Source organism: Dendropsophus ebraccatus, chromosome 6, assembly GCF_027789765.1.
Source record: "Dendropsophus ebraccatus isolate aDenEbr1 chromosome 6, aDenEbr1.pat, whole genome shotgun sequence".
In the NCBI taxonomy this organism is placed as follows: Eukaryota; Metazoa; Chordata; class Amphibia; order Anura; family Hylidae; genus Dendropsophus; species Dendropsophus ebraccatus.
Window position 1 is genome coordinate 28,136,254 of NC_091459.1, and position 27,070 is coordinate 28,163,323.

General features: G+C 44.1%; 1 protein-coding gene across 1 annotated transcript in view; it reads right to left on the reverse strand.

Annotated features, from left to right (window-relative positions):
- Positions 1–26,851, reverse strand: part of UBE2J1 (ubiquitin conjugating enzyme E2 J1) — a 34,098-nt gene extending 7,247 nt beyond the window's left edge. The window contains exons 1-7 of the mRNA XM_069974732.1: positions 26,548–26,851; positions 12,591–12,664; positions 10,105–10,236; positions 9,919–10,003; positions 4,232–4,337; positions 3,736–3,859; positions 1,502–1,597 (exon numbers count right to left, since the gene is read on the reverse strand). Coding sequence (XP_069830833.1) covers positions 1,502–1,597; positions 3,736–3,859; positions 4,232–4,337; positions 9,919–10,003; positions 10,105–10,236; positions 12,591–12,664; positions 26,548–26,578 — 648 coding nt within the window. The 5' untranslated portion in view covers positions 26,579–26,851. The remainder of the gene's footprint in view (positions 1–1,501; positions 1,598–3,735; positions 3,860–4,231; positions 4,338–9,918; positions 10,004–10,104; positions 10,237–12,590; positions 12,665–26,547) is intronic.
- Between the last annotated feature and the right edge of the window lie 219 nt (positions 26,852–27,070).

The window sequence follows — 27,070 nt, forward strand, 5'->3', positions numbered from 1 at the left end:
CTACTGTCTGAATAGACTGAAATATGTCAGCGATTGTCAGGATTTTACTGTTTGTTGTTTTTTTTGCTATGCTACAATAAAGGAATTGGACGACTGGGTGCTGGAATTATCCTTGTTGCCTGTTCCTTGGTGATTGCTCCCACCTCCGTGCACCAGCAGGAGGGGATATACGTGCAGGTGTGGTCAGCTGATCATCCTTCCTCCCTGTACAGACCCCTATAATGCTGTAAGCTAAGGTCATAAATCTTTTTTGTAAAAAGCAGGATTTGCAAGCATAATGAGGATCGCAAAAATGTCAATGAGGACTTGCTCTTTATGCTCCCCTAAATTTGCTGTGGATGGCAGAAAATTCCATCAGTGCAGAGTTTAATAAAAGCCCCCCAGACTGTATAGTAAATGCCTGTGCTAGGGTGTTATGACCTTTAGGGTGGTTTCACACTACGTAAAAAAACATGGCCGTATTTCATAACAACGGCCGTGTTTGCGCAAACAGCGCTTGCGTAGATATGGCCGTTGTTATGAAATAAGGTTAATTATGAACTAACAGTGAAGGTATCGGTAGCGAATTTTTGGAGGGGCATTTAACTGAGCAGTTATGCTTACATATTATCTTTATTCTACAAATTAGTACTATTAAAGTGATGCCCAAAATATTGTTTTTCCTTTAAAATTAAAATTCTGATCCCTTTATAAAAAAAAAAAAGAAAAGAAAGAAAGAAAAAATCATTCTATATAGCTGTGTAAGTACTTATTTAATGTGTGTAAGGTTTTTGTACCATTTGGGGTAGATAAAGTAGTCCAATACCAATTTTATTTATTTAAGAAAAGGGGGGGGGGGGGTTGATTTAAAAAAAAAAAAGTAAGTGATTGCTGATGCCGTCACTGACAGTCAGTGTCAGCCACTTAGCGCAGCCAGCACCTGCCATGTATGAAGCATGTTACCTAGAGGTTAAAGGGGTTACTCATGAACAATATTCCTCATAGGATAGGTGATACATATATGATTGTGGTGGTTCTGACTGCTTGGACCCCAAATGATCTCAAGAAGGAGGGCCTGTGTATCCTGTCTGAACAGATCAGTGGTACTGCACAAGTGTTAACAATCCATTCACTATTCTATGCATTACAATCCATTCAGCCTATGGGACTGACAGAAATAGCCTGCTGCTAAAAATGGCTTTTTCCATTAGTCCCTTAAACACAGGAACAGCTCTTCTTCCAGGTTACATAACTTAAAATAATAAAAAAGTATAATAATATATATATATATATATATATATATATATATATATATATATATATATATATATATTTTTTTTTTTTTTTTTTTTTTTTTTTTTTTAAAGAATAAACTAGGGTATAAACTATTTTATACATACTAAGCATTTTTTGCAGTATACTTTTTGCAACATTAATTGAAAGTTTGCACAGTGTTAAAAAAGGGAACAAGGTAACCTTAGAATATACCTTATAACCTGTATATAGAGGAAACAAAACAAACCTGAGGGGTTGCAGAAGCCACTTGGTCGGGTTCCGGAGACTTCTGCAGCTGATTATTTCCTTCTGTCTGAGAACGTCCAGGAGGATTCACTTGAGCCTGATATTAAAAATAATAGAGTTGGTCCTCTAGAGTTAATAAATGCTTCTGATTTGATGCTAGCACTGTCAATCATACATGAGGGGTGGGGCCAGGCAAGCTCTCAATGCAGGTAAGAAGGGCCTGCATCCTCAGGGCACAGAACAATGTTAATCTCACTCATGTAAGCAGTTATAAAACTTTGAGCTACCAAAACTGCTGACAGATTTCCTTAATGACCCACATAAAGTTCCTATGTTCACCCATATTCCATGCAAAAGAGTTACAGATTAAAGGGGCATTTCACTCAAACATAACTTTTGATATGCACCTGGTTGACAAAGGGGTTGTGTCCCCGAAACAGCTGTCCCAGAGCACGTTGATATGTTTCTGCTCATGGTGGGACTAACAATTCCTTCAATACTTATAATCTATTCAGTCTTCTTCCCCCAGTTCCGAGTTGCTGCTTTCTGCTGAAGACACAAAAATCTGTGTCAGGTTTCCTCTCTGTCTCCCCCCTCCTCCCCCCTCCCTTCTGAGACAGCTGATGAAAACAAGTCCCTGGCAGGCTTTATCCGCAAATTTGTAGCTTCTATGTAATGCTGGGAGAGTTATTCTGAGGGCAAGTTACTTCACTGTCATTAATCCTCCGGCATTACAAAGAAGCTACAATTTTACAGATAAAGCCAACCAGTGACTTGTTTACATCAGCCGTCTCAGAAGGGAGGGGGAGGAGGGGGAGACACACAGAAAGGCACACACACAAATGCAGAAAGCAGCAATTGAGAACTGGGGGAAGAAGACTAAATAAATAACAAGTCACCATGCTGCTAACCATGGGCAGCAGCATATCAAAGGTTATGTTTGAGCAGAATACCCCTTTAAATTTAATAGAGCCACCATGCATGCAAATCCACAGCAGAGGTCAGTAAGTTTCCCTAAAAATCTATGCCTATTGGAAATCCTAAACATGTCTCCCCAAATATATTCTAGCAGGGTCATCATCAGGGCAGTATTGCAGGCATGGCTGTATGGGGCCCTAGGCCAGGTGACACAGGGTAACCATAATATTCCTAATGTGTCTCCTCTGTCAATCTACTAATTTGTTCTAGGTGTCCTTTAATACACTTGTTATGGTATAGAAGCCTCTTTGTTTAGGTTTACTTTATTGTAAGTATGTATCATGAAAACTGACAGTTCTGATTGGAAGCGGTGCCTAAAAGGCATTCTTACATTGGGTGAAATGTAACCTTGAAATGAACAGTGGCTATATAATAAAGACATGCTGGAAGGTTCCTGGGGGACAACCTTACCAATTATCCAAAGAAGGGTCCTTAAAGGGGTTGTCAAGCGAAAATCTTTTTCTTTCAAATCAACTGATATCAGAAAGTTATATAGATTTGTAATATACTTCTACTAAAAAAATCTCAAGTCTTCCAATACTTATTAGCTGCTGTAAGTCCTGCAGGAAATGCTGTTTTATTTTCAGTCTGACACAGTGCTCTCTGCTGACATCTCTGGCTGAGACAGGAACTTTGTCTCGGTTTGCTATGAATCCCCATAGAAAACCTCTCCTGCTCTGGACAGTTCCTGTCTCGACCATAGATGTCAGCAGAAAGCACAGAGTCAGACTGAAAAAAACTAAAACATTTCCTGCAGGTCATATAGTAGCTAATAAGTACGGGAAGACTTGAGATTTTTTAATAGAAGTAAATTACAAATCTATATAAACTTTCTGACACCAGTTGAATTGAAAGAAAAATATTTTCGCTGGACAACCCCTTTAAAGTCAATGTACCACTTAGCTTTTGTGTTTTTAACATGAACAGACTGATGCCAGTGCCATGATCCTTTTTTTGAACCGCCGCCCGGTTCCAGCCCCCCAGTGATTCATGGTGGGCCGGCGCACGGGAATAGACTGGCGCTGTGCGCGGGAACCAGGCTCCAGTCTGCCGCACTACCGGCATCCCCGCGTCGGTCTGTTCATGTAAAAAACACAAAGCAATGTACCTAGTGGCACATTTGCTTTAAGTTAAAAGTTTACTGACAAGAAGGTGAAATCCAATGTTTATGGGTCATAACTAAAACAGTACAATGATAAACCGTACAGTAAAATACAGCATACAAAATGCAGGTTTAGCACAAACGTCGCTTCATACCGTAAAACTGATTTGTCTAGCACGCTCCCGGTCTTCTCTGTCATCTCGACTAGATTCTGAGTTAAGAGGCAGCAAGGCGGATTTCATACTTATCCCACAAGCTTCACAGTAGTAGTCCTGAGACCTGAACAGAGAGCGGGTAAGGAAAATAAATAAATAAATAGTTGTATACATTAATATTTCAAGTTCAACTTCACGCAGTTCTAGGAGTTTGTTCACCCTACAGGATACAGGTAAGTATCAAACACGTCATCGGATAGCAGCACACTACAGTAAAGCAGCAGGCTTTACTGCAGCAGGGCAGGGATGGGGGAGTAGGGGTAGCTGTCCACCAGGTAAACTGTGGAATACACGACGCTCAACACCTCTTTAAATTCTTATATAAAAATACTGTTTTCATCATAGGGGTGTGCAGATTTTTACAAAGGATGCCTCCCAACCACAGTGAAGCAATCGGCCAGCCTAACATTGTGGAAACAAGAGATTGTCTGCTTACTTTTTGGCAAGTGCTTTTCTCTCTTCAGGTGTATAATCCAGGGAACCTATGGCGCCTTCTCCCTTTGTAGGCATGAATCCAATGATAGCCAAAAGTGCAGTTCGGACTTAAAACATGAAGACACATTTTGTTAATAAAGTGAATAAGGTACACTAACCAACATATACAAAGAACACTGCACCACGTATAAAAGTTACATATACAGCACTGTGCATATAAGTCACAGGTCACCCTTTTGTTTGGTTGATGAGACTTTTTGGTAATTTTCTGTTACTATAAAGGTTTATCTCTCTTCTTTTTTTAATTCTTAAAGGTGATGTCTGGTGTTGCAAAAAAAATAAATAAATAAAATAAAATAAGATTGTGACACTCACCTGTCTGATCGCACCTTTGTCCTTGCAAAAGTGCTTAGTCCCCAATGATCAGGGCATCTTGGTGGTGTCTCAGCATACAGGAAATTCCACCTCAGCCAAGATTACAGCTGGGGCCAGTGAATGGCTGAGCTGGACATTCACACACCCGTAGTGCAGTCCACAGACCGCACTACCGTATGTGTATCAGTAAAGCTCTGTGCTTCACGGAGCACTACGTTCACACATCATAACCCCAGTGATCCGTGCCACAAAAAAAAACGGTCCGCATTACAACATGTCCGTTTTTTTCGCAACGAATAGCGGCCCCGTAAACACGTACGGACGTGTGAACGGGGCCATAGGATAACATTGGTTTCATGTTCTGTCCACTATTGCGTGCCTGCAATCTCTGACAGAACAACGGATGTGTGAAATAGCCCTAAGTGTGCATCAGGAGTAACTGATCAGCAGGGATCAAGTGTCGGGAGAACAGTGGTGGAATATCAGGCAGGATTAGCTATATATATTATATATACACTCACCGGCCACTTTATTAGGTACACCTGTCCAACTGCACGTTACCACTTAATTTCTAATCAGCCAATCACATGGCGGCAACTCAGTGCATTTAGGCATGTAGACATGGTCAAGACAATCTCCCGCAGTTCAAACCGAGCATCAGTATGGGGAAGAAAGGTGATTTGAGTGCCTTTGAACGTGGCATGGTTGTTGGTGCCAGAAGGGCTGGTCTGAGTATTTCAGAAACTGCTGATCTACTGGGATTTTCACGCACAACCATCTCTAGGGTTTACAGAGAATGGTCCGAAAAAGAAAAAACCTCCAGTGAGCGGCAGTTCTGTGGGCGGAAATGCCTTGTTGATGCCAGAGGTCAGAGGAGAATGGGCAGACTAGTTAGAGCTGATAGAAAGGCAACAGTGACTCAAATAGCCAACCGTTACAACCAAGGTAGGCAGAAGAGCATCTCTGAACGCACAGTACGTCCAACTTTGAGGCAGATGGGCTACAGCAGCAGAAGACCACACCGGGTGCCACTCCTTTCAGCTAAGAACAGGAAACTGAGGCTACAATTTGCACAAGCTCATCGAAATTGGACAGTAGAAGATTGGAAAAACGTTGCCTGGTCTGATGAGTCTCGATTTCTGCTGCGACATTCGGATGGTAGGGTCAGAATTTGGCATCAACAACATGAAAGCATGGATCCATCCTGCCTTGTATCAACGGTTCAGGCTGGTGGTGGTGGTGTCATGGTGTGGGGAATATTTTCTTGGCACTCTTTGGGCCCCTTGGTACCAATTGAGCATCGTTGCAACGCCACAGCCTACCTGAGTATTGTTGCTGACCATGTCCATCCCTTTATGACCACAATGTACCCAACATCTGATGGCTACTTTTAGCAGGATAATGCGCCATGTCATAAAGCTAGAATCATCTCAGACTGGTTTTTTGAACATGACAATGAGTTCACTGTACTCAAATGGCCTCCACAGTCACCAGATCTCAATACAATAGAGCATCTTTGGGATGTGGTGGAACGGGAGATTGGCATCATGGATGTGCAGCCGAGAAATCTGCGGCAACTGTGTAATGCCATCATGTCAGTATGGACCAAAATCTCTGAGGAAGCTTCCAGCACCTTGTTGTATCTATGCCACGAAGAATTGAGGCAGTTCTGAAGGCAAAAGGGGGTCCAACCCGTTACTAGCGTGGTGTACCTAATAAAGTGGCCGTTGAGTGTATATATAAATATTACATATACAGTGGTGCCTTGGATTATGAGCAAAATTTGTTCCGGGACCGGTCTTGTAATCCAAATCCACTCTTAAACCAAAGCAAAAGTTTCCTATAAGAAAACACTGATATGCAGACAATGGGTTCCTCACCCCAAATATAATGTTTTTTTTATTCTGAATAACATGTAGAACAGATGAAACAAACAATAAGAAACAGCAGAATATGTGATATTATAAGTTACTGTACAGTATAGCAATCAGCATGTGGTGTATAATGTACAGTTAGGGCATAAACCAGAAAAACAGCAGCAGTTTGTAGATACAGGATGGAGCTGCAGATCCCCATAATGCCGTAGCCTAGTACAACAGGCTAGAATAGAGAAGCAGGGCTGCTGTCAGAGGTCTGTGAGGTCACATGACAGCAATGGGGAAGGGGTGTGTGTTCAGCAAGGACCAATTAGGAAGTGAGAATCAAAGAGCTGTGCAGGAAGACAGATGTGCAGGCACATTATAGCAGCAGGGTGTATAGCTGAGTGTAAGTGCAGGAAGATTATAGCAGGAATGGAGAGGATGGAAAACAAAAAGGCTGACAGAGACTGCAGGGAGCATGGAGGAATGAGCAGGACAGATGGGCACAGTATAGCAGCACTCTGTCCAGAGAGAGGGGTTACAGCTATGAAGAGATTACCTCCACAGTCCTGTCCCCTGATGTAAGCCCCAGCCTGAAGTGGATCTGCTATGATTTGGAAGGTGAGGGAGACTTCCTGGGTCAGAGTACAGTGCTGTAGACCCCGCTATGCAGATCATTCCCCTCCCCAACTCCTGCTCCCACCCAGTACAGGGAGCTCTTAAACCAAAGCAATGCTCTTAAACCAAGTTAAAATTAAAAAAAAACTGTGAGCTCTTCTTGCAAAACGCTCTCAATCCAAGTTACTCTTAAACCAGGGTATCACTGTATATATATATATATTTTAAAGCGCAACTATAATTTAAGTGACCAAAAAATAAAAAGCCCACGTGTTACCCTTTAAAAAGAGCCCTAACTTGTGTGGATATCTTGTGCAGTTGCTGAGATATCCCCAGTTGTTCGGCTCAAACAAATAAATTAATTTTTCTCCTGGCTGACAAAGTGGGCGTGGCCTGCTCGCTCCCGCACACCACAGCTAGCTCTGCTATGAATCACTGGGCTGCTGGTGGAGGATCAGGTGATGGAAGATGGGTGATCTGTGATGACTACTAGCTGGGATGACTTCTTTATATACTCCAGGGTTCTCCAACCTGTGCTTCTCCATAACTACAGCTCCCAGCATGCCCTGCTAGCCTTCATACGGCAGGACATGATGGGAATTGTAGTAACACTAGTATAGTCAGGCACTATGACTGACACAGTTCTACAAGACAAGCAGGGATGTCTATATATCACTACAAAGATGGCTGCATAGAATAATGGCTGCACACATGTAGCGGTAGCGGTGGGATCAGGGCAACCTTACACCAGACCCAGGGGCATAGCTAGGGGTTCACCCTAGGTGAGAGCGAGCGAGAGGCAACTATCTATCTACGTTCTATCACATATCTGTCTAATATCTATCAGACAGCACAAGGATGACAGGGTGACCTTCATTATACTTAATAAAAGATGTTGGGAAAGCTGAGTGACCTCTATTATCCTGGCTTTCGGGTGCTGGGAATGCTGGGTGACCTCTATTATACTGGCTATAGAGTGCTGGGAAAGCTGGGTGACCGATAATCAATGTGTGCAAATTGATTATACATGTTATTCCCATAAGGCTCTGGTGGGCTCTGCTATGTTAGGGAGGCAGCAGGTGCACTGTACCCACAGACCCCCAGCTTCCCACTCATACCTTTAGTGTGGAGCAGACAACACTGCATCCCCACTGAGCAGGAAGAGGTGGAGGCTGAGGTGTTTGCTGTCAGTGCAGGACAGGCTGAGGCTCGGGGGCAGGCTGTCAGCAGAGGTTGGTGATGGCCCCAATATTACTGATGTACAGCCCCCCTTTCACTCTGCCAGAGTACCCCACCCACAGCAGGAGCAGGGGTGGGGCTTGTCAGGATATTCATTTGTTTGTGTGAGGCAAATTAATGTCCAGACAAGCCCCGCCCACAGACAACAAGCCCCACCCCCTGCTCCTGCTGTGGGTGGGGTACTTTGGCAGAGTGAAAGGGGGGCTGTACATCAGTAATATTGGGGCCATCACCAACCTCTGCTGACAGCCTGCCCCCGAGCCTCAGCCTGTCCTGCACTGACAGCAAACACCTCAGCCTCCACCTCTTCCTGCTCAGTGGGGATGCAGTGTTGTCTGCTCCACACTAAAGGTATGAGTGGGAAGCTAGGGGGTCTGTGGGTACAGTGCACCTGCTGCCTCCCTAACATAGCACAGCCCACCAGAGCCTTATGGGAACAACATGTATAATCAATGTGCACACTATTGCTGCTATCACTGCCCCCTAACCAAAACAGCCCTGCCCTACACTACATATGGGGTTGGGGGGTGGATTACAGTGTGAGAGCTGCCTGACGTGCTGGCTGTCTGAGAAGCCGTACATAGCTCAGCCAGAGTACGGATCTACAGGGGGGCGTGGCCAGCAGGAATGGATAGATAATGCAGAGGCGGACAGATAATGCAGAGGCGGACAGATAATGCAGAGGCGGACAGATAATGCAGAGGCGGACAGAGGGCTGAGAGCACATTCAGCTACATGTATTAGAAAAACGGTCCAATTTAGCCTATTATTGTATATTGCAAAAATTCTTGACATGGCCTTAACTAACAAACTAAATGGTCAAAATATTTTATAGTTACACTTTAAGCATGCCCAAGACCTTTTTTGTTGCAGTGTCAAACCACTTTAAGATTTAAAAACTTTAACATAATGGTTCCTTTAACTGTTAATAAAAGGATGATCTCATACTATTATTACAGCAGTGTATGCACAAACATGTACTTTATACACACACACCCTACCCATCTGTACTGTAGTTTATCCCATATACATAGAATTAGACATCTACCCTGGCATGGCGCGCCGTGTTCACAGCTTGAAGTTCGGCTTGTCCCATTGATTCAACAGGATGTCTCATACACACTCCGCCATCCGCCCTAAGAACTGACATCAGTTCTTTGGGCGGATGGCAGAGTGCACATGAGATGTCCTATCGAATCAATGGGACAAGCGGCGCCCACAGCATGCAAATACCGTAGTGTGAACAGACCCTAAAACTTCAAATAGGTTACTGAGGTTTAGAAAAAGCACAGCTACAATTCAAAAACAGCACAACCTGTGCTCAGGTTGAGTGTGGTACAGTTCTGCTCCATCCACTTCAATGAAGTGGAAAAAAGACTGGAAAGTTGGGACATGATGGTGGTCTCTTTCTGTCAATCGTCAATGTTTTGTAGACCGTATGTGGTTGAAACATCACTGTGTACTTGGTTGCACAATAAACCTTTGTTTATAAGGCCCAAACACACCCAGCTTCTACACATGCACACACAGCTCTGCTATCCCAACATACACACAGAGCTCTGCTATACCACATATACTCAGCTCTGCAGGCACTTACTGCTCCAAGATGGCTGCCATGTTTCAGGATGGTGCCCAGAAATACTTAAGCAAATTTTCTTTCCAACTTCAAATCTACCATTAGCCTGGGAAATGAAAAATATAAAAAATAATAAGAAATTAAATATGCAGATATATAATACCAAACAGAAAATTGTGCAACACTCCAGAAATATAACTAACTTACTGTTAGCAAAATGATACTTGGAGGTTTCATGGGATATTCAGGTGGAAGAACAATTCTACCATGGTAAATGCCACCATCAAAATCCGAGTCTGGTGGACCCCGAACTGTAAAGTGCCATTCAAAAAGATTATCCTTTAATACAAAAATAACATGGTTAAATGGTTAAAACAGTCAGATATAGTTAGTTTGTATGTTGGTGAAACTCCTCTTGTATGCTGCATCAATGTAATGGGGGCTTCAGACAGCCATGGCATAGCCACATTTTAATTTTTAGTAGGCATGTATATAAGAAACCTGTGATGTACTAAGTGTATCCAAGTGTTCCAGCTATCTTATATATACTAACATGCGGCCGTTATCTGACAGCGGCTTTAGCCCACCTACCCTACAAATAGTAAAGGAGGAAAATCTCTCCCAAAAATACCCTTCTGGAAGCAATCCTGTTTTTAGTTTTAAATACAGGGCACCGTCACACACACTTATTTGCAGGGTTTTTGTTCTTACAGGAATCTTAGAGGAAAAAGATCTTGCTAACACTTTACCAGAAGCCTAGGTCTCACTTTTTCACACTATTGTGAGATATTATTTATTCTACTGATGAAATCTGGTATATCCCAATGGAAACACATACCTGGCATTGTAGCATAGAATCTGTGCCCTGAGGCAGTGTTTCTCAACTTCAGGGCCTGTCCACACGTACAGGCTCGCAGCGTAAATCTTGCTGCGAGTCTGTCAGGTCCTGGCAGTTCACTGTCACTACATACTCGCAGCGGTCTGAACGACCGCTGCGTGTATGTAATTCTGCCGGCCCCTTAACCCCTTCGGCTCCCGTCCGGCCCCCGCTCTGCTGTGTCTGTATATACATTACCTGTCTCCTGCACGGGGTCCCGGCGTCCTGCTCTCCCGCCCGGCCAGTGTGTTGCCCAGCCGCAGCCACTAATTGGCTGGGCGGGAGAGCAGGACAGCGGGACCCCGTGCAGCGAGGACAGGTAACGTATATACAGACACAGCAGGGCAGAAGCCGAAGGGGTTAATGGGCCGGCAGAATTACATACACGCTGAGGTCGTTCAGACAGCTGCGAGTATGTAGTGACAGTGAACTGCCAGGACCTGACAGACTCGCAGCGAGATTTACGCTGCGAGTCTGTACGTGTGGACAGACCCTCAGTCTTCAAACCCACCAACAGATCATGTTTTGAGGCTATCCCATACAGAGAACACCTGTTATAATACCCGATGCACGGAGTATAATTATATCACCTGTGAAATACTAAGGAAATCCTCAAAACATGACTTGTTGATGGGTCTTTATAACTGGAGTTGGTGAACACTACCCAAGGGCATAAGTAGTGGGAGCGTAGGGACAGACCCAATGCGTCCCCCTTTTTAAGGCCCTATTACACAAAGCGATTATCAGCCGTATTTGTCCGATAATCGTTTTGTGTAATAAAAGGCAACAACCCGCCCAAAACTCTATATACGTTTTGTGGTATTTTCAGGTGCTGGGAAAAGATAGATCCGGTCCTGGAAAATCTTTTCCCAGCACCCAGCACTGATTGTTGTCTTCCAATATGTTGAAAGACAAGCAACGATCTGCAGCCGTTGCTCTGTGTAATAGGAGTAATGGCGGCAGAGCGCCGCTATCTCCTATGGGTCCCCTAAAGCTCCTTGCGGCTACCCCGCACTTACCCTCTCACTGTCACGCACGTATTAGCGCCGGTAGCGGGCGGGAAACGAGGAGCAAGCAAGCAATGACCTGACAGGTCGCCACTCGCAGCTTCTGGTGATTGCCCCATGTAATAGGGTCTTTAGGTGGAGTACTCTGTAGCTTGACACCTGGGAAAATGTAGACAAATCTTTCTACTCTACTTCCTACAGTCAGGATCCAGAGTCCTTGAACCCCCACAAGATACCTCCAATAGGATGCTTCCCCAACTATCTACAATGAGACATTGGAATCCCGATCACACACCCTGGAAGTGCGCCATGGCCCCCAGAGATGGCGAGTGTATATACCTACATTCAGTTTATACATTGTAGTGCTGCTTTGGTTCTTAATAAATGGTTCTATTTATCTATCTAACCTTTTTTTATTAGAATTCACAACATACTGGGTGTATTTTAGAATTTTCACTGTTAAAAGCCATGTTTTAGGTTGCTCATTTTCTGGGTTATAATTATACTTGGCTATCCAATATTTGACATTAGAGATGAGAGAATCTACAGTAGAAACACAGTGAAACGCTTGTATTGTGCTGATTGGGCTTTGAAGTCTGCTCCGCTCAGTGCCGCTCCTTCCCGGGTGCGGGGAAAAGATGGATCCAGTCCAGAGAAACTGGGAGAAGTTTCCCAGGACTGGATCCATCTTTTCCCAGCACCTGGGGAGGAGCAGCACTGAGCAGACTTCAAAGCCCCGCAGCCTGTTGTAGATTCGCTCTTCTCTACTTAACCTCAGACCTTACAATGACATGTACGGTATGTTTTACCTCTAGCGGCTGGGCATGATAGTGATCCGTAGCGTCTTTCAGTTCTGCCGCCTCTTTCATGAGTCGCTTCACAGCTGAAATACAATCCAAGTGAACAGAATTTTACAATGTGCAGAAACACCCACACTCTTCATATATAATGTAGAAAGTTTGCTAGGAGTTCATGAAAAATAAGCATCAGATAGCTCAAAGGGAAAGTGTCAGACTGATCGCAGTAAAGGACCGAGGTAACTAGAGTACCAGGGCCGTGTATTACTGCTGCCTTTTATATGAAAGGTTCCCAGGTGCTCTGTAACTTAAAGGAAGGGTCATAAGTGTCATGTGATGGGCTGCAGACCTCAAAATTCCAAGGGAAAGCGTAAACCATTGTAACTATGGTGATCATTGATTTTATCGTCAAAAATACTGATGTGCACCAGGCAGAGCCATATGACTAGACTAAAAAAAAAAAAAAAAAAAAAAGTATATATTATATATATATATATATATATTATATATATATATATATATATATATATATATATATATATATATATATATATATATATATATATATATATATATATATATACACACATATATACAGTGGTGCCTTGGATTACGAGCATAATTCGTTCCGGGACCGTGCTTGTAATCCAAATCCACTCTTATACCAAAGCAAATTTTCCCAGAAGAAATCATTGAAATGTAGACAATTGGTTCCACACCCCAAAAATCATTTTATAATCATTATAGCAGCAGTGTGTATAGCTGAGTGTGAGTGCAAGCACATTATAGGCAGCAGTGTGTATAGCGGAGTGTGAGTGCAATCACATTATAGCAGGAATGGACAGGATGGGAAACACAAGGACTGATAGAGACTGCAGGAAGCATGAAGGAATGAGCAGGGCAGATGTGGACACAGTATAGCAGCACTCTCTGTCCGGGGAGAGAGGGGTTAAAGCTATAAAGAGATTACCCCCACAGTCCTGTCCCCTGATGCAAGCTCCAGCCTGATGGATCTGCTATAAATTGGAAGGTGAGAGAGACTTCCTGGGTCAGAGTACTGTGCTGCAGACCCCGCTATGCAGGCCATGCCCCTCCCCCACTCACGCTCCCACCCAATACCAGGAGCTCTTAAACCAAAGCAATGCTCTTAAACCAAGTCACAATTTTGAAAAACTGTGAGCTCTTCTTGCAAAACGCTCTTAAACCAAGGTACCACTGTGTATGTATATATATATATATATATATATATATATATATATATATATATATATATATATATATATATATATATGGGAGATTTATCAAACATGGTGTAAAGTGAAACTGGCTAAGTTGCCCCTAGCAACCAATCAGATTCCACCTTTCATTTTCCAAAGAGTCTGTGAGGAATGAAAGGTGGAATTTGATTGGTTGCTAGGGGCAACTGAGCCAGTTTCACTTTACAACATGTGTGATAAACTTAGTACACATACTGTCCACCTACTTTTGGACACCATACCAGAAACACAACAGACCCCATTAAGGTATGTTCACACTGAGTAAATGTGGCGAAATTCCGCCTGCCTCAATGTCTATGGGAGGGCTCGCGCGCCCCCGCTCCCGCCACTCTCCTTGCAAAGAATTGCTGTGGAATTCCGCCACATTTACTTACCCTTAGATTGAATCTGTTAACTACAATTCATGTTCCTAACTGCTGACAGTGTTAAGACAATGAGACACAAGGGGGGAGATTTATCAAACACGGTGTAAAGTGAAACTGGCTCAGTTGCCCCTAGCAACCAATCAGATTCCACCTTTCATTCCTCACAGACTCTTTGGAAAATGAAAGGTGGAATCTGATTGGTTGCTAGGGGCAACTGAGCCAGTCTCACTTTACACCATGTTTGATAAATCTCCCCCATGGTACCTGACAGATTAACTTTAGAGTCTCTCTCCACCAGAATTTAAGATGAAGATCCTAAATGGAGCCTTTGATGCAGATGTGAACCTAGCCTAAGTTTCAGAACTGCATTTGCTCATCACAAAGAAGGTACGGTCCCACTATGGAAGGAGTAAGAAAGTTCCCGCCTTCACAGACTCAATGATATTTGCCGGCAAATTCAACAATCCACCCAAAGAATAGACATGCCAATTCTTTGGGCGGACAGTGGATTTTGCCGGCAAATATCATTGAGTCTCTGAGACGGGACTCTGAGACTTACTTCCATAGTGGGAACATACCCTTACACGTACATGACAAGTCATTGTATAATGTAGATTTCTGGGCCTAGGAAAGCCCCTGGCAGGAAAGTCATGCAAAAAAAAAAAAAAAAAAATCATAAAATAAAAATGAACCTTGAAGCATAGTTTCACAATGTCTTAACTGAAAGTAACAGCTGGAAAACACAGATGGGAATCCAGTCATATCAATACAGATGACGGATATGTAAAAGCTTATGTGCGGCATGACACGATAAGCACTTTACTAGGCTTTTCCATGCAAAACGCACAAAAAGAACGAACATACAGTGGTACCAAGTTTAAGAGTAACTTAGATTAAAGGGGTAGTGCGGCGCTGAGAATTTATTCACAAAATAACACACATTACAAAGTTATACAACTTTGTAATGTATGTTATGTATGTAAATGTCCCCCTTCCCCGTGTTCCCCGACCCTCGCCCGTGGACCCGGAAGTGTAGTGCATTATACATTACCTGATTCGTGTCGACCCCCGTCCGCATTTCTTCTGACAATGATGAAATCTTCGGGAGGCCAGCCGACCGACCCGCTCCTGCCGGCCCTCATGCTGGCCCTCCTCTGCCGCCAGGGCCGGTTTTAGACTAGATGTGGCCCTGGGCAAAGTTAAAGGTGGGGCCCCAAATGCTGAAATATTTTAGCAACAATTTAAGGTCCCCATACATTTTACTCTTTTGTTGGTGGTACCTGTTGCTCCTGGTGGGTTTGGCCATCAGTGTAAGGTGTATGGGGCTCTCTGGACAGTCCTCTGACAGATGATATCAGTGGACATAGGGGATCAAGCTTGATGGAAAATCAATGCCCAACCTCTTTGTTCTAAGAGAGATAAGCCGCCATCAGATCTGTATGGCTATGGCTTTACCCTCTCATAGAAAACACAGGAAAACTCAGATGTGCCAAATTTCTGTGTATGGGGAGGACGGGACCGGATGGGACAGATAATTGTCAGCTGAAGGAATGTTCAGCCAGCAGTTATTGGAAGCATACGGCCACTTTTAAGGCCGTATTACACGCCCTGATATTCTGCAGAAGTGAGCGCCAATCTGGTAGAATGGAGCTCGCTTAGAGAGCCTACTACAGCAAAAGCTATGGAGGAGATTTATCAAACTGGTGTAAAGAAGAATTGGCTCAGTTGCCCCTAGCAACCAATCAGATTCCACCTACTTAGAATCTGAGTAATGAAAGGTGGAATCTGATAAGTTGCTAGGGGCAACTGAGCCAGTTTCACTTTACACTATGTTTGATAAATCTCCCCCTATGTGTATATATACAGTATATCATTAGTGATGTGTGTGCAATCCTTGCTGTATATAGTAAACAATAAAGATATATATACTACCTCATCACGTTCCCCGGTGTCCTCAGGCCATGTCTGTGATATATACTACCTGATCATGTTCCCCGGTGTCCTCAGGCCTTGTCTGTGATATATACTACCTGATCATGTTCCCAAGTGTCCTCACAGAGCGATAGCGTCCTGATTCGGACAATTTTCGCTCCATGTATTAGGGCTCTTACTCAGTTCAGAAGTTTACATGCCGCTACATGTCAGGACTACCGCTACATGCCGGGACCACAACTACATGTCGGGACCGCCGCTACATGTCGGGACCGCCCCTACATGTCGGGACCGCCTCTACATGTCGGGACCGCCCCTACATGTCGGGACCGCCGCTACATTCTGGGACTGCCCCTACAAGTCGGGACCGCCGCTACATTCTGGGACTGCCACTACATGCCAGGACTGCCGCTAAATGCCAGGAATGCCGCTAAATGCCAGGACTGCCGCTAAATGTCAGGACTGCCCGCTAGTGGTGTAAATACAAGAACTATTTATATGAATTGATTTAAAAAAATAAATTTAAAAAAATCACTATAATCAGGACCAAATATTACCTCCATACCGTTATTGAAGAAAACACACTATATATAGGCCAATATTACCACCATAAAAGTGACTGCCCCATAATGACTCTATATACACTATATACAGACCAATATTACCGCCATAGAGTGACCACCGCATAATGACTCTATATACACTATATACAGACCAATATTACCGCTATAGACTGACCACTGTATAATAAATGACTGTATATACACTGTATACAGACCAATATTATGTGGCTGTCACCCTATGGCTGTACTATTGGTGTATATAGTGTATATATAGAGTCATTATGTGGCAGTCAATCTATGGCAGTAATGACTCTACACTATATACAGACCAATATTATTGCCATAGGCTGACCCCTGTATAATGACTTTATATACACTCTATATACAGACCAATATTACCGCCATAGAGTGACCACTGCATAATGACTCTATATACAGACCAATATTACTGCCATAGACTGACCCCTGTATAATGACTCTATATACACTGTATGCAGACCAATATTATGTGGCGATCACTCTATGGCTGTACTATATATACTGTACTGTGGCTGTACTGTATATAGTGTCATTATGTGGTAGTCAATCTATGGCAGTAATGAGTGTATATATATACGCTATATACAGACCAATATTAATGCCAAAGAGTGACCACTGCATAATGACACTATATACAGACCAATAATACCGCCATAGAGTGACCACTGCATAATGACTCTATATACAGACCAAAATTACTGCTATAGACTGACCCCTGTATAATGACTCTATATACACACTATATACAGACCAATATTATGTGGCGATCACTCTATGGTTGTACTATTGGTCTGTATATAGTGTGTATATAGAGTCATTATGTGGTGGTCACTGTACGGCGGTAATATTGGTCTGTATATAGTGTCATTATGTGGTAGTCAATCTATGGCAGTAATGAGTGTATATATATATATATATATATATATATATATATATATTATATATATATATATATATACGCTATATACAGACCAATATTAATGCCAAAGAGTGACCACTGCATAATGACACTATATGCAGACCAATATTACCACCATACAGTGACCACCACCTAAAGACTGAATACCACCTTATTTTTTTCTCAATAAAATACACCGTATTGCCTTAGTGATGTCATCATACACTATACATAGGAGCTGCAGCAATTACATAGGACTGATGAGGCCAGAGAATGGCTGCAGCTCCTATATACAGTCTATTCACCTCAACACTTGGAGTCAGCAGTGCTTATACACACACACCATTATATATATATATATATATATATATATATATATATATATATATACACACACACCATTATATATATATATATATAATGGTGTGTGTGTGTATATATATATATATAATGGTGTGTGTGTATAAGCACTGCTGACTCCAAGTGTTGAGGTGAATAGACTGTATATAGGAGCTGCAGCCATTCTCTGGCCTCATCAGTCCTATGTAATTGCTGCAGCTCCTATGTATAGTGTATGATGACATCACTAAGGCAATACGGTGTATTTTATTGAGAAAAAAATAAGGTGGTATTCAGTCTTTAGGTGGTGGTCACTGTATGGTGGTAATATTGGTCTGTATATAGTGTCATTATGCAGTGGTCACTCTTTGGCATTAATATTGGTCTGTATATAGCGTATATATATATATATATATATATATATATATATATATACACACCCATACACACACTCTCACACACCCATGAAAACACATTATACAGATACAAACCATCCAGTCCACACACTATACACAGGACATGTAACACACACTGCGCATTCATGCATTATACACCTACATTCATACACATTACACACTACATGTAGAGAATACTTACTCCCTCTAGCATGCTGGTTGTAGTGGTGCATCCCCCTCATGTTCCTTGCAGCAGCAGGCTGTCATCCTCACCCGGCAGCCCTCTCCTCCATCGTCCCGACAGCTCCACACCAGAGCAGGAAGTCAGGTGCAGTGAGAGGAGCTGGAGGGAGGGGGAGCAGACACCGAGACCAGCATCCTGCAGCCTCTGCGTGACCCCTGATAGCAGCAGCCAGGGATCACTGCCAGACACTGGAGGACGCTGTCTGTGCTCTCCTCTCCACTGGAACTGCGGTAGGGGGCCCCTGGGGGATGGGGGCCCTGGGCATTTGCCCTGCTTGCCCCCCCCTAACGCCGGCCCTGTCTGCCGCGTCATAACTGTGCTCAGCCGCTATTGGCTGAGCATAACTGTGCTCAGCCAATCGCAGCTGATGACGTGTGCCGCGGGGGGCCGGCATGAGGGACGGCAGGAGCGGGTCGGCCGGCCTCCCGCAAATTACATCACTGTCAGAAGAAATGCTGACGGGGGTCGACACGGATCAGGTATGTATAATGCACTACACTTCCCAGTCCACGGGCGGGGGGCGGGGAACACGGGGAAGGGGGCCATTCACATACATAACATACATTACAAAGTTGTATAACTTTGTAATGTGTGTTATTTTGTGAATAATTTCTTAGCGCCGCACTACCCCTTTAAGAGCATTTTGCTATAAGAGATCACAGTTTTTCAAAATTGTAACTTGGTTTAAGAGCATTACTTTGGTTTAAGAGCTCCATGTACCGGGTAGGTGGGGGATTTCATTTATTTTACATTTTATTGAGAATAAAAAAAGCAAGAATTATTACTCACCGATAATTCACTTTTCATAAGCTCCTCATGACAGCACCACAATGGAGGACGTCACCCTTGACCCTATCAGGAACAGGAAATCACAGAGGTTAAAAGGGCACTTCCCACAATCCCCCTCAGTGTAATTATAACGAAACCATACAGGATCATACACTAATAAGGGCGGGAAATCTAAGGGTGCTGTCATGAGGAGCTTATGAAAAGTGAATTATCGGTGAGTAATAATTCTTGCTTTTCACTGCGTCCTCATGACAGCACCACAATGGAGACATACCAACTTAAGACTTTCAGGGAGGGACAACCGCCTGGAGCACTTTTCTCCCAAAAGCCAGGTCCTGAGAAGTGCCAATGTGCATACGATAATGCTTGAAGAACGTGTGAGGTGAAGACCACGTGGCTGCCTTGCAAATTTGTTCGAGGGAGGCTGATCTAGCTGCCCATGAAGCTGCTGTGGCTCTAGTAGAGTGCGCCTTTAGACCGGTAGGGGGATCCTTCCCCATTGTAGTGTAAGCTTCACAAATGGCTGTCTTGATCCATCTTGCGATGGAGCTTTTTGTTGCTTTTTTGCCCTTGTTGGGGCCTTGGAATTGAAGTAGGAGATTCTCATCCTTCCTATGATCTTTAGTCATCTCTAGATACTGGATAATAGATCTTCTTACATCCAAATTATGAAAAAGTTTTTCTCCTTCATTCTTTGGGTCACTACAGAAGGATGGGACCACGATATCTTGGGATCTATGGAAGTCTGTGACGACCTTTGGAAGGAATGAAGGGTTAAGTTTGAATATTATTCTGTCTTTCAGAATAGTACAAAAGGGATCCATAATAGATAATGCCTGAAGTTCCCCAACTCTTCTGGCCGTAGTTATGGCTATTAGAAAGGCAGTTTTAATGGTGAGGAATTTCAGTGAAATTCCATTAATTGGTTCGAACGGTTCTTTAGAGAGACCAGACAAGACTGTGTTTAAGTCCCAAGGAGGGGCTAGGTTTGTAATTTTGGGCTTCATCCTGGCTACTGCCTTAAAGAAGCGTCTTACCCACCTATGGTCGGCTATTTGGGTATCGTATATACATCCTAAAGCTGACACTTGGACTTTTAGGGTATTTATGGATAATCCTTTATCCAGACCATCTTGCAGAAAATCTAAAATTCTGGGAATATCAGGATGGACCATATCAGGTGGAGAGTCACCGCACCAAGAATAGAATTTCTTCCATTGTTTTAAGTAGATAGCAGAGGTGACTTCTTTCTTATTTTTAAGTAAAGTCTCTATCACTTTTTCCGATAGCCCTCTAGCTGCAAGGAGGGACTTTTCAAAAGCCATGCCGCTAGGTGCAAACTGGCCAGATTTGGATGGCGTAGAGGACCTTGGATCAACAAATCTTCTTGTAGAGGAAGAACAACTGGGCCCTGGATGGCTAGAGACTTGAGGAGACTGAACCAAGCTCTCTTGGGCCACATCGGAGCTACCAGGATTACCAAGGTTTGGCTTGAGTGGATCTTCTGAAGAGTCCTCGCAATCAGTGGAAAGGGGGGAAATGCGTATGCCAGCTTGGAATTCCAATTTTGTTGTAGGGCATCCAGTGCGTCCGGGTGATCCCGGGGGTTTAGAGAAAAGAACTTTTGTGCTTTCCTGTTTGACCTTGAGGCAAATAGGTCGATCTCTGGATAACCCCATTTCTCTACTAAGCTGGAGAATATCTGGGCATTTAATTCCCACTCTCCCGGAAGGACCTGATGGCGACTTAAGTAGTCTGCCAGTATGTTGTCCGTACCTTTTAGATGGATTGCAGAGACTGATGACACTCTCATTTCTGCCCAAGAGAATATTTTTGCTGTCAATCTCTGAAGAAGAGTAGACTTTGTTCCCCCTTGATGTCTGAGATACGCCACCACTGTTGCATTGTCCGATAGGATTTTTATGTCTTTGTGGACAAGAAGGGATTCTGCTGCATTCAGTGCTTCCCAAACTGCTCTCAGTTCTCTGTAATTTGACGACTGCTTTTGATGAACTTCCTGCCATTGACCCTGGAAGTGCAGACCTTGAACATGCGCACCCCATCCCCAAAGACTGGCATCCGTGGTGACCTGAACTGGTGCTTCCGGATTCCATCGAACTCCTTTGGTAAGGTTTTTCTTGGTCTTCCACCAGATGAGGGAAGATTTGACCCTTAGAGGAATAGTCATCTTTTTGTCTATGGATAAAGGAGATCTGTCCCATACCTGAAGCATGCTGGTCTGGAGAGTCCGGGAGTGATGCTGGCACCATGGCACTGCCGGGATACATGATGTCATCAGACCTACCAGGGACATAGCTTTCCTTATTGATATTACGGATTTCCTCCTGAAATCTTCCACTTTGGATATTACTGTGGTGACCTTTTCTTCCGGTAGAGATGTCATCTGGGTTTTGGAGTCTAGAATCATGCCCAGGAATTTCTTCCTGTGTGAAGGAACAAGATCCGACTTGGAGAAGTTTATTATCCATCCTAAGTTTTGAAGATAATGTAGGACCAGTTGTATGTGTCCTAAGAGGATGGGTGGGGATGGAGCAATAAGGAGAAGGTCGTCCAAGTAGGGAACTACAGTAATGTCCTGTAATCTTAGGTTTGCTACAGCTTCTAACATTACCTTCGTGAATAGCCAGGGGGCTGAAGATATCCCGAATGGGAGTGCTGTAGATTCTTTAGGAATCTGAAGCCTTTTTTCTGGTTCTTTCCACTCTGCAAAGATTAGATCTTTAATATTCTCATGAATAGGGAATACTTTCCGTTTTTTTGGTTTTAGACCTGCAAACATAGCATCTTGTGCAGATAATGGTTGCTCGATGTCCTCTAATTCCATTACTGCTCTAACAGCTTTAATTAGAGTGTCTGCATTTTCAGATGAAAAACAAAACTTAGTCGGTTCCTTATTAGGGGTAACCGTAGACGCTTCTGTTGTGCACTCCTCTATATTATCTTCTATTTCAATATTGTCATCTTGAAGATTTTCAGATTCAGAGTCAGATATCACATAGGTCTTGCGTTTTTTTGCAGGTGAGTGCACAGCAGAAGTTAATAGCCCTGGGGTAATTATAGGTAATGGAGCAGATGGACCTTGTGTAGGGACAACTGGCATTATTCCCAACATAAAGGCTTGAATCTCTTGGCGGATAATTGCCCGTATATCATCAGACACCGACACCTGGGCTGGAGGATTAAGCTTCACCAAACAGTTTTTGCATAGCATTCTGTTGTAAATATCCGGCAGGCTGACATTACATCCAACACATCTTTTATCCATTGCTCTTTTTGGTATCTCTTTCTCCACCTAAGGATAGAGAGACACCAAAACAATATGATAGGGAATCACCAACGGGGAGTAGCTATCACAAAATCACAAAAAATAAGTAAGTGAACCCCTCAGGGTATAACTCACAGAGCCAGCAGGCATGATTCTCTCCACAGCCTCCTCTCTCTCAGCATCCTGAACATCCATGATAGCACAAGATATGCAGGAGTATAAGGCACATGTATCAGCTACTCACCAGCCTTTATAGAGGAGAGACCGCAGGAGATTTGAATTTGGCGCCATTTCCACGCCGCGCCGCGTAACTCCTATCAGCTGAGTCTTCCGGCGGGCGCGTGACGTCACCTACGCACGTGACGCAGGCGACGCACGCTACGTGCCTACGTTAGTGCGCACGCATCCCCATGAGAAGCGCGCGCATGCGCAGTAAATCTTACCCGCCGGAGAAGGCCACAGGAGACCCGCCATGGATCCCGAGGGCCGCAGCGTCTTCAGACTCCCCTGCATTAACTCCGGGAGCGCCGCAAGGGGAGTAGGGGACCGGAGACACCTCAGAAGATGTTACCGCCAGGCAAGACATCCGGAAGGACTCGCAAGCCGTTCCAAGCCTTTGTCCCAGGAACCCATGACCACACAGGATCACAGGTAACCTCCGTGTTCCTTGATCCTGTCAGGAACAGGAAAAACACTGAGGGGGATTGTGGGAAGTGCCCTTTTAACCTCTGTGATTTCCTGTTCCTGATAGGGTCAAGGGTGACGTCCTCCATTGTGGTGCTGTCATGAGGACGCAGTGAAAAAAAATCATTATTTTTGGGGTGTGGAACCAATTGTCTGCATATCAGTGATTTCTTATGGGAAAATTTGCTTTGGTTTAGAAGTGATTTGGATTACAAGCGCAGTCCCTGAACGAATTACGCTCGTAATCCAAGGCACCACTGTATTCATCTTTTATTAAGCATATAGATTTTTCGGAAAAAAGTACAAAAAAAAAACAAAAAAACATTCACTCGTATAAGATGTGGAATGTTGGTGGTAAGTAACGAGGATTTAGGTGCAGAATCCTAAACTACGTATGACTATAGACTTCTGTAACGTCAGGAAAATCTTAATTCTCAGTATAGTAGTGTGAAGATTTAAACTGTTACGGCGCTCCCGGCATCATAATGAATCATAATGCAAGGAGCAGGACCGTATTTACCACTAGGCACCTGAGATCAGGTGTCTAGGGCAGGGAGACTATGGAGCAGGGGGAAAAAACAACCATTTTGTTTTTATTTTTTTTAGTCTCTCATCTCCCGTTCAGACTTGCCAGTAAATATGGAGACTTTTCAAGGGGGGGGGGGGGGGGGAGATATGATCAGGTCTGGTATGGCTGTGACACCTGGAGCTATTACCTACCAATCTACCAATCCTGTGGTGAGAATTTCTTCAAACAATATGCAGACACCTCTAATCATTGATTCTATGCGGAAATTCGTGTTTTAAGAAGTTAAAGACCGTGAAAAAACGCGATTCAGAGAATGTTTCTATACGTAGAGAAATGCATGTGGCCGAAACCACTCTCCCCCACGCTTCCCAAGATGGGGCGTCTTCAGGTTTAGTGCCTAGGGCGGCTGCAGCTGTTAATATGGCCCTGGCAAGGAGTTCTGCATTTCAATCCATAGAACATTGTCCGTGCGCAGGCCGTAATCATGGAACATGTGAATGCCCCCCTTAGGGCCCTATTCCCCTGGACGATTATCGTTCAGATTATCGTTAAATCGTTCGAATCTTAAATCGAGAAATCGTTGATCGCTTTATAAGACCTGGACCTATTTTTATCGTTGCTCGTTCGCAAATCGTTTGCATTGAATAAGACGTCGTTCGGTCGTTCCCAGTAGATACGAATGCAATAGCGAAGAAATAGCAAAGAAAAAACGATCGCAAATATGATCATAAGTAAATAAGTGAACGCTTTCAGGTCTTTTGCAATAGCGGTCTTTTGAGAATGGTAACCGTTAACGATTATGCGAACGATAATCGTCCGGTGGAATAGGGCCCTTAGGCTGTGTTTTCATCTTACAGAAGCTTCACACACACCGTATCGCAGCAGATTTGATCTAAATAACTGAACACAGTATCAAATCTGCTGCGGATCCTGTACGGATCCTGTGAATGCACCCCAAGGCTGCAAACACACAAAGCAGATCCCCAGCGGATTTCTCGCTGTGACTCCCTGGCCTGTAATGTCTATGGGAAGCCATACTCGCAGCGGGATGGACATCCCACTGCAAGTATGTCAGGAGACCACCCCATTAACCCCACGCTGGCCGGGTCATACACCACCTGCTCCAGCTTGCTTCAGGGGTTCTCCGCTGGGCATCCCACTCAGCAAATCAGTGGCTGCAGCAGGGCAGAACAGTGATTGGCTGAGCAGGACGTCCACCCGGGAACCCCCCAGAAGTTTAACAGTAACAGTTTAAATCTTCACACTACTATACTGAGTTTAAAAAAAAAAAAAACAGATGGTAAACCACCTACTTTTGTATACGTTGGTTTTTGTTTTTTTTTACTTACATTATTTTAAAAAAACAAATCAGGTTTGCATTTTTTTTTTGACGTACACAAAAATGTTGTTTGACCACATTTGTATGTGCGTTAAAATTAAACATACTGAAAAAAAAAAAAGAAAAAAAAAAATAATATAATATATGGAAAAAAAAAGTGTGAAGCCGGCCTAATAAAGAATGTGAGGCTCCCGATTACGGTGATCACAATGCGGAGCCGAAACAGGACAGGTCGCCTGATTATATCCACTAAGAAAAGCAACAAAAATACAAACACGGAAACACAACCAAGAGTACTGTACACATCCACCGCTGTTACTTCCCACACATCCGCTGCAGAGCTGACCTTCACAAACAGCTGCCTCACATCCATAACCTATTCACCATACAATCCGCTTGTCTGTACAATTCCAAAAAGTAGAGAGAAAAAAAAACCAAAAAACATCTGTATCATTGATAGACACTCCAAGCCCTATAGCAGGGGTAGGGAACATTGGCTCTCCAGCTGTTGCCAAACTACAACTCCCATCATGCCTGGACAGCCAAAGCTAAAGCTTTGGCTGTCCAGGCATGATGGGAGTTGTAGTTTAGCAACAGCCAGAGAGCAGAGTCCAAGAGCACAGACCATAACGGAGGTCCTCAGGACCCCACAGTATCACTGTGGGCCATGCACATAGCGTCCCAACACCATTTTACAGCTCAAAGTTGTAATATGGCGCCTATCTATACAGTAACGCAGTAGATAGAATACAAATCCTGCCCAAGGAAGAGTAACACCATAGCACAGCAACATACAGAACATCTATGAACAAACTATGAGACAAGGCCTTTGCTGGAAGACTGGACTTGCCAGTGGAGATCCCCTTTAAATAACAAGTGACTGGTTTTCTGGGAACATAAAGCTGTATGATGCCGCTCCTGTGTATAGGATGAGGGCAGGTCACCCACACCAGTCATCACTATACAGATCAGGGGGGGGGGGGGGGAAACACTGACAGCAACAAACACCCAGGTCAGGAGGTCAGAGAGCCCCTTTAAACTTATGTCACCCCGCATATATTATAAACAGCACTATGTGACTACAGGGAGATCAGAGGTGACTACTACACCCAGCAGACAATGCCACATAAACACTTTACTAATCTTCTACCAGAAGCGAAAGTGAATGGGTCTCTCCTGCCTGTACAGGAAGCTGAGGGAAGGGGGAGGCGGACATAGCGGCAGCCGCCGCACACGCAATGCCCGGGGGCACGGCACGGCGATCAGGACCCCCGCTCTCTCCCCTCTTACCCGGGCTCTTCAGGTTGTAGCGAGTCTCCATGTCTGCTTGACAGCGGCCTAGTCTCCGCCTACCCGCGGCCACGCCCACTGACGGCACGGCGCATCGGCCGGGCCACGTCACGTGGTCACAGAGGAGGCGGGGCTAGCACGTCACCTCACAGTCGCGTTGGTTGTAGGTAGAGCAGGCTCGTTGTTTACGTGGAGTCACTAGAAGACGACAGCGGGGCTGATGTCCTGTCAGCCTGCACCACGGTAGTAGTGAGCCGCACTGAGGGAGTGTCAGGAGTGCTGGTGTGGGCGGGGCTATGGAGACCTCTGCTGGCCGTGACTGGAAACGTCTACTGCTTCCTCTATGTCCCAATATTGTGCGACACAATAGGGTGAAGAAACCAGTACAATACGGGTCAGGCTGCCATGGCAACAACGCCAGTGCAAACACAGGAAACCTCCAAATGCAATGCTCTATGACAGAGGTAGGGAACCTTGGCTCTCCAGCTGTTGCAAAACTGCAACTCCCATCATTGTCCAGTCA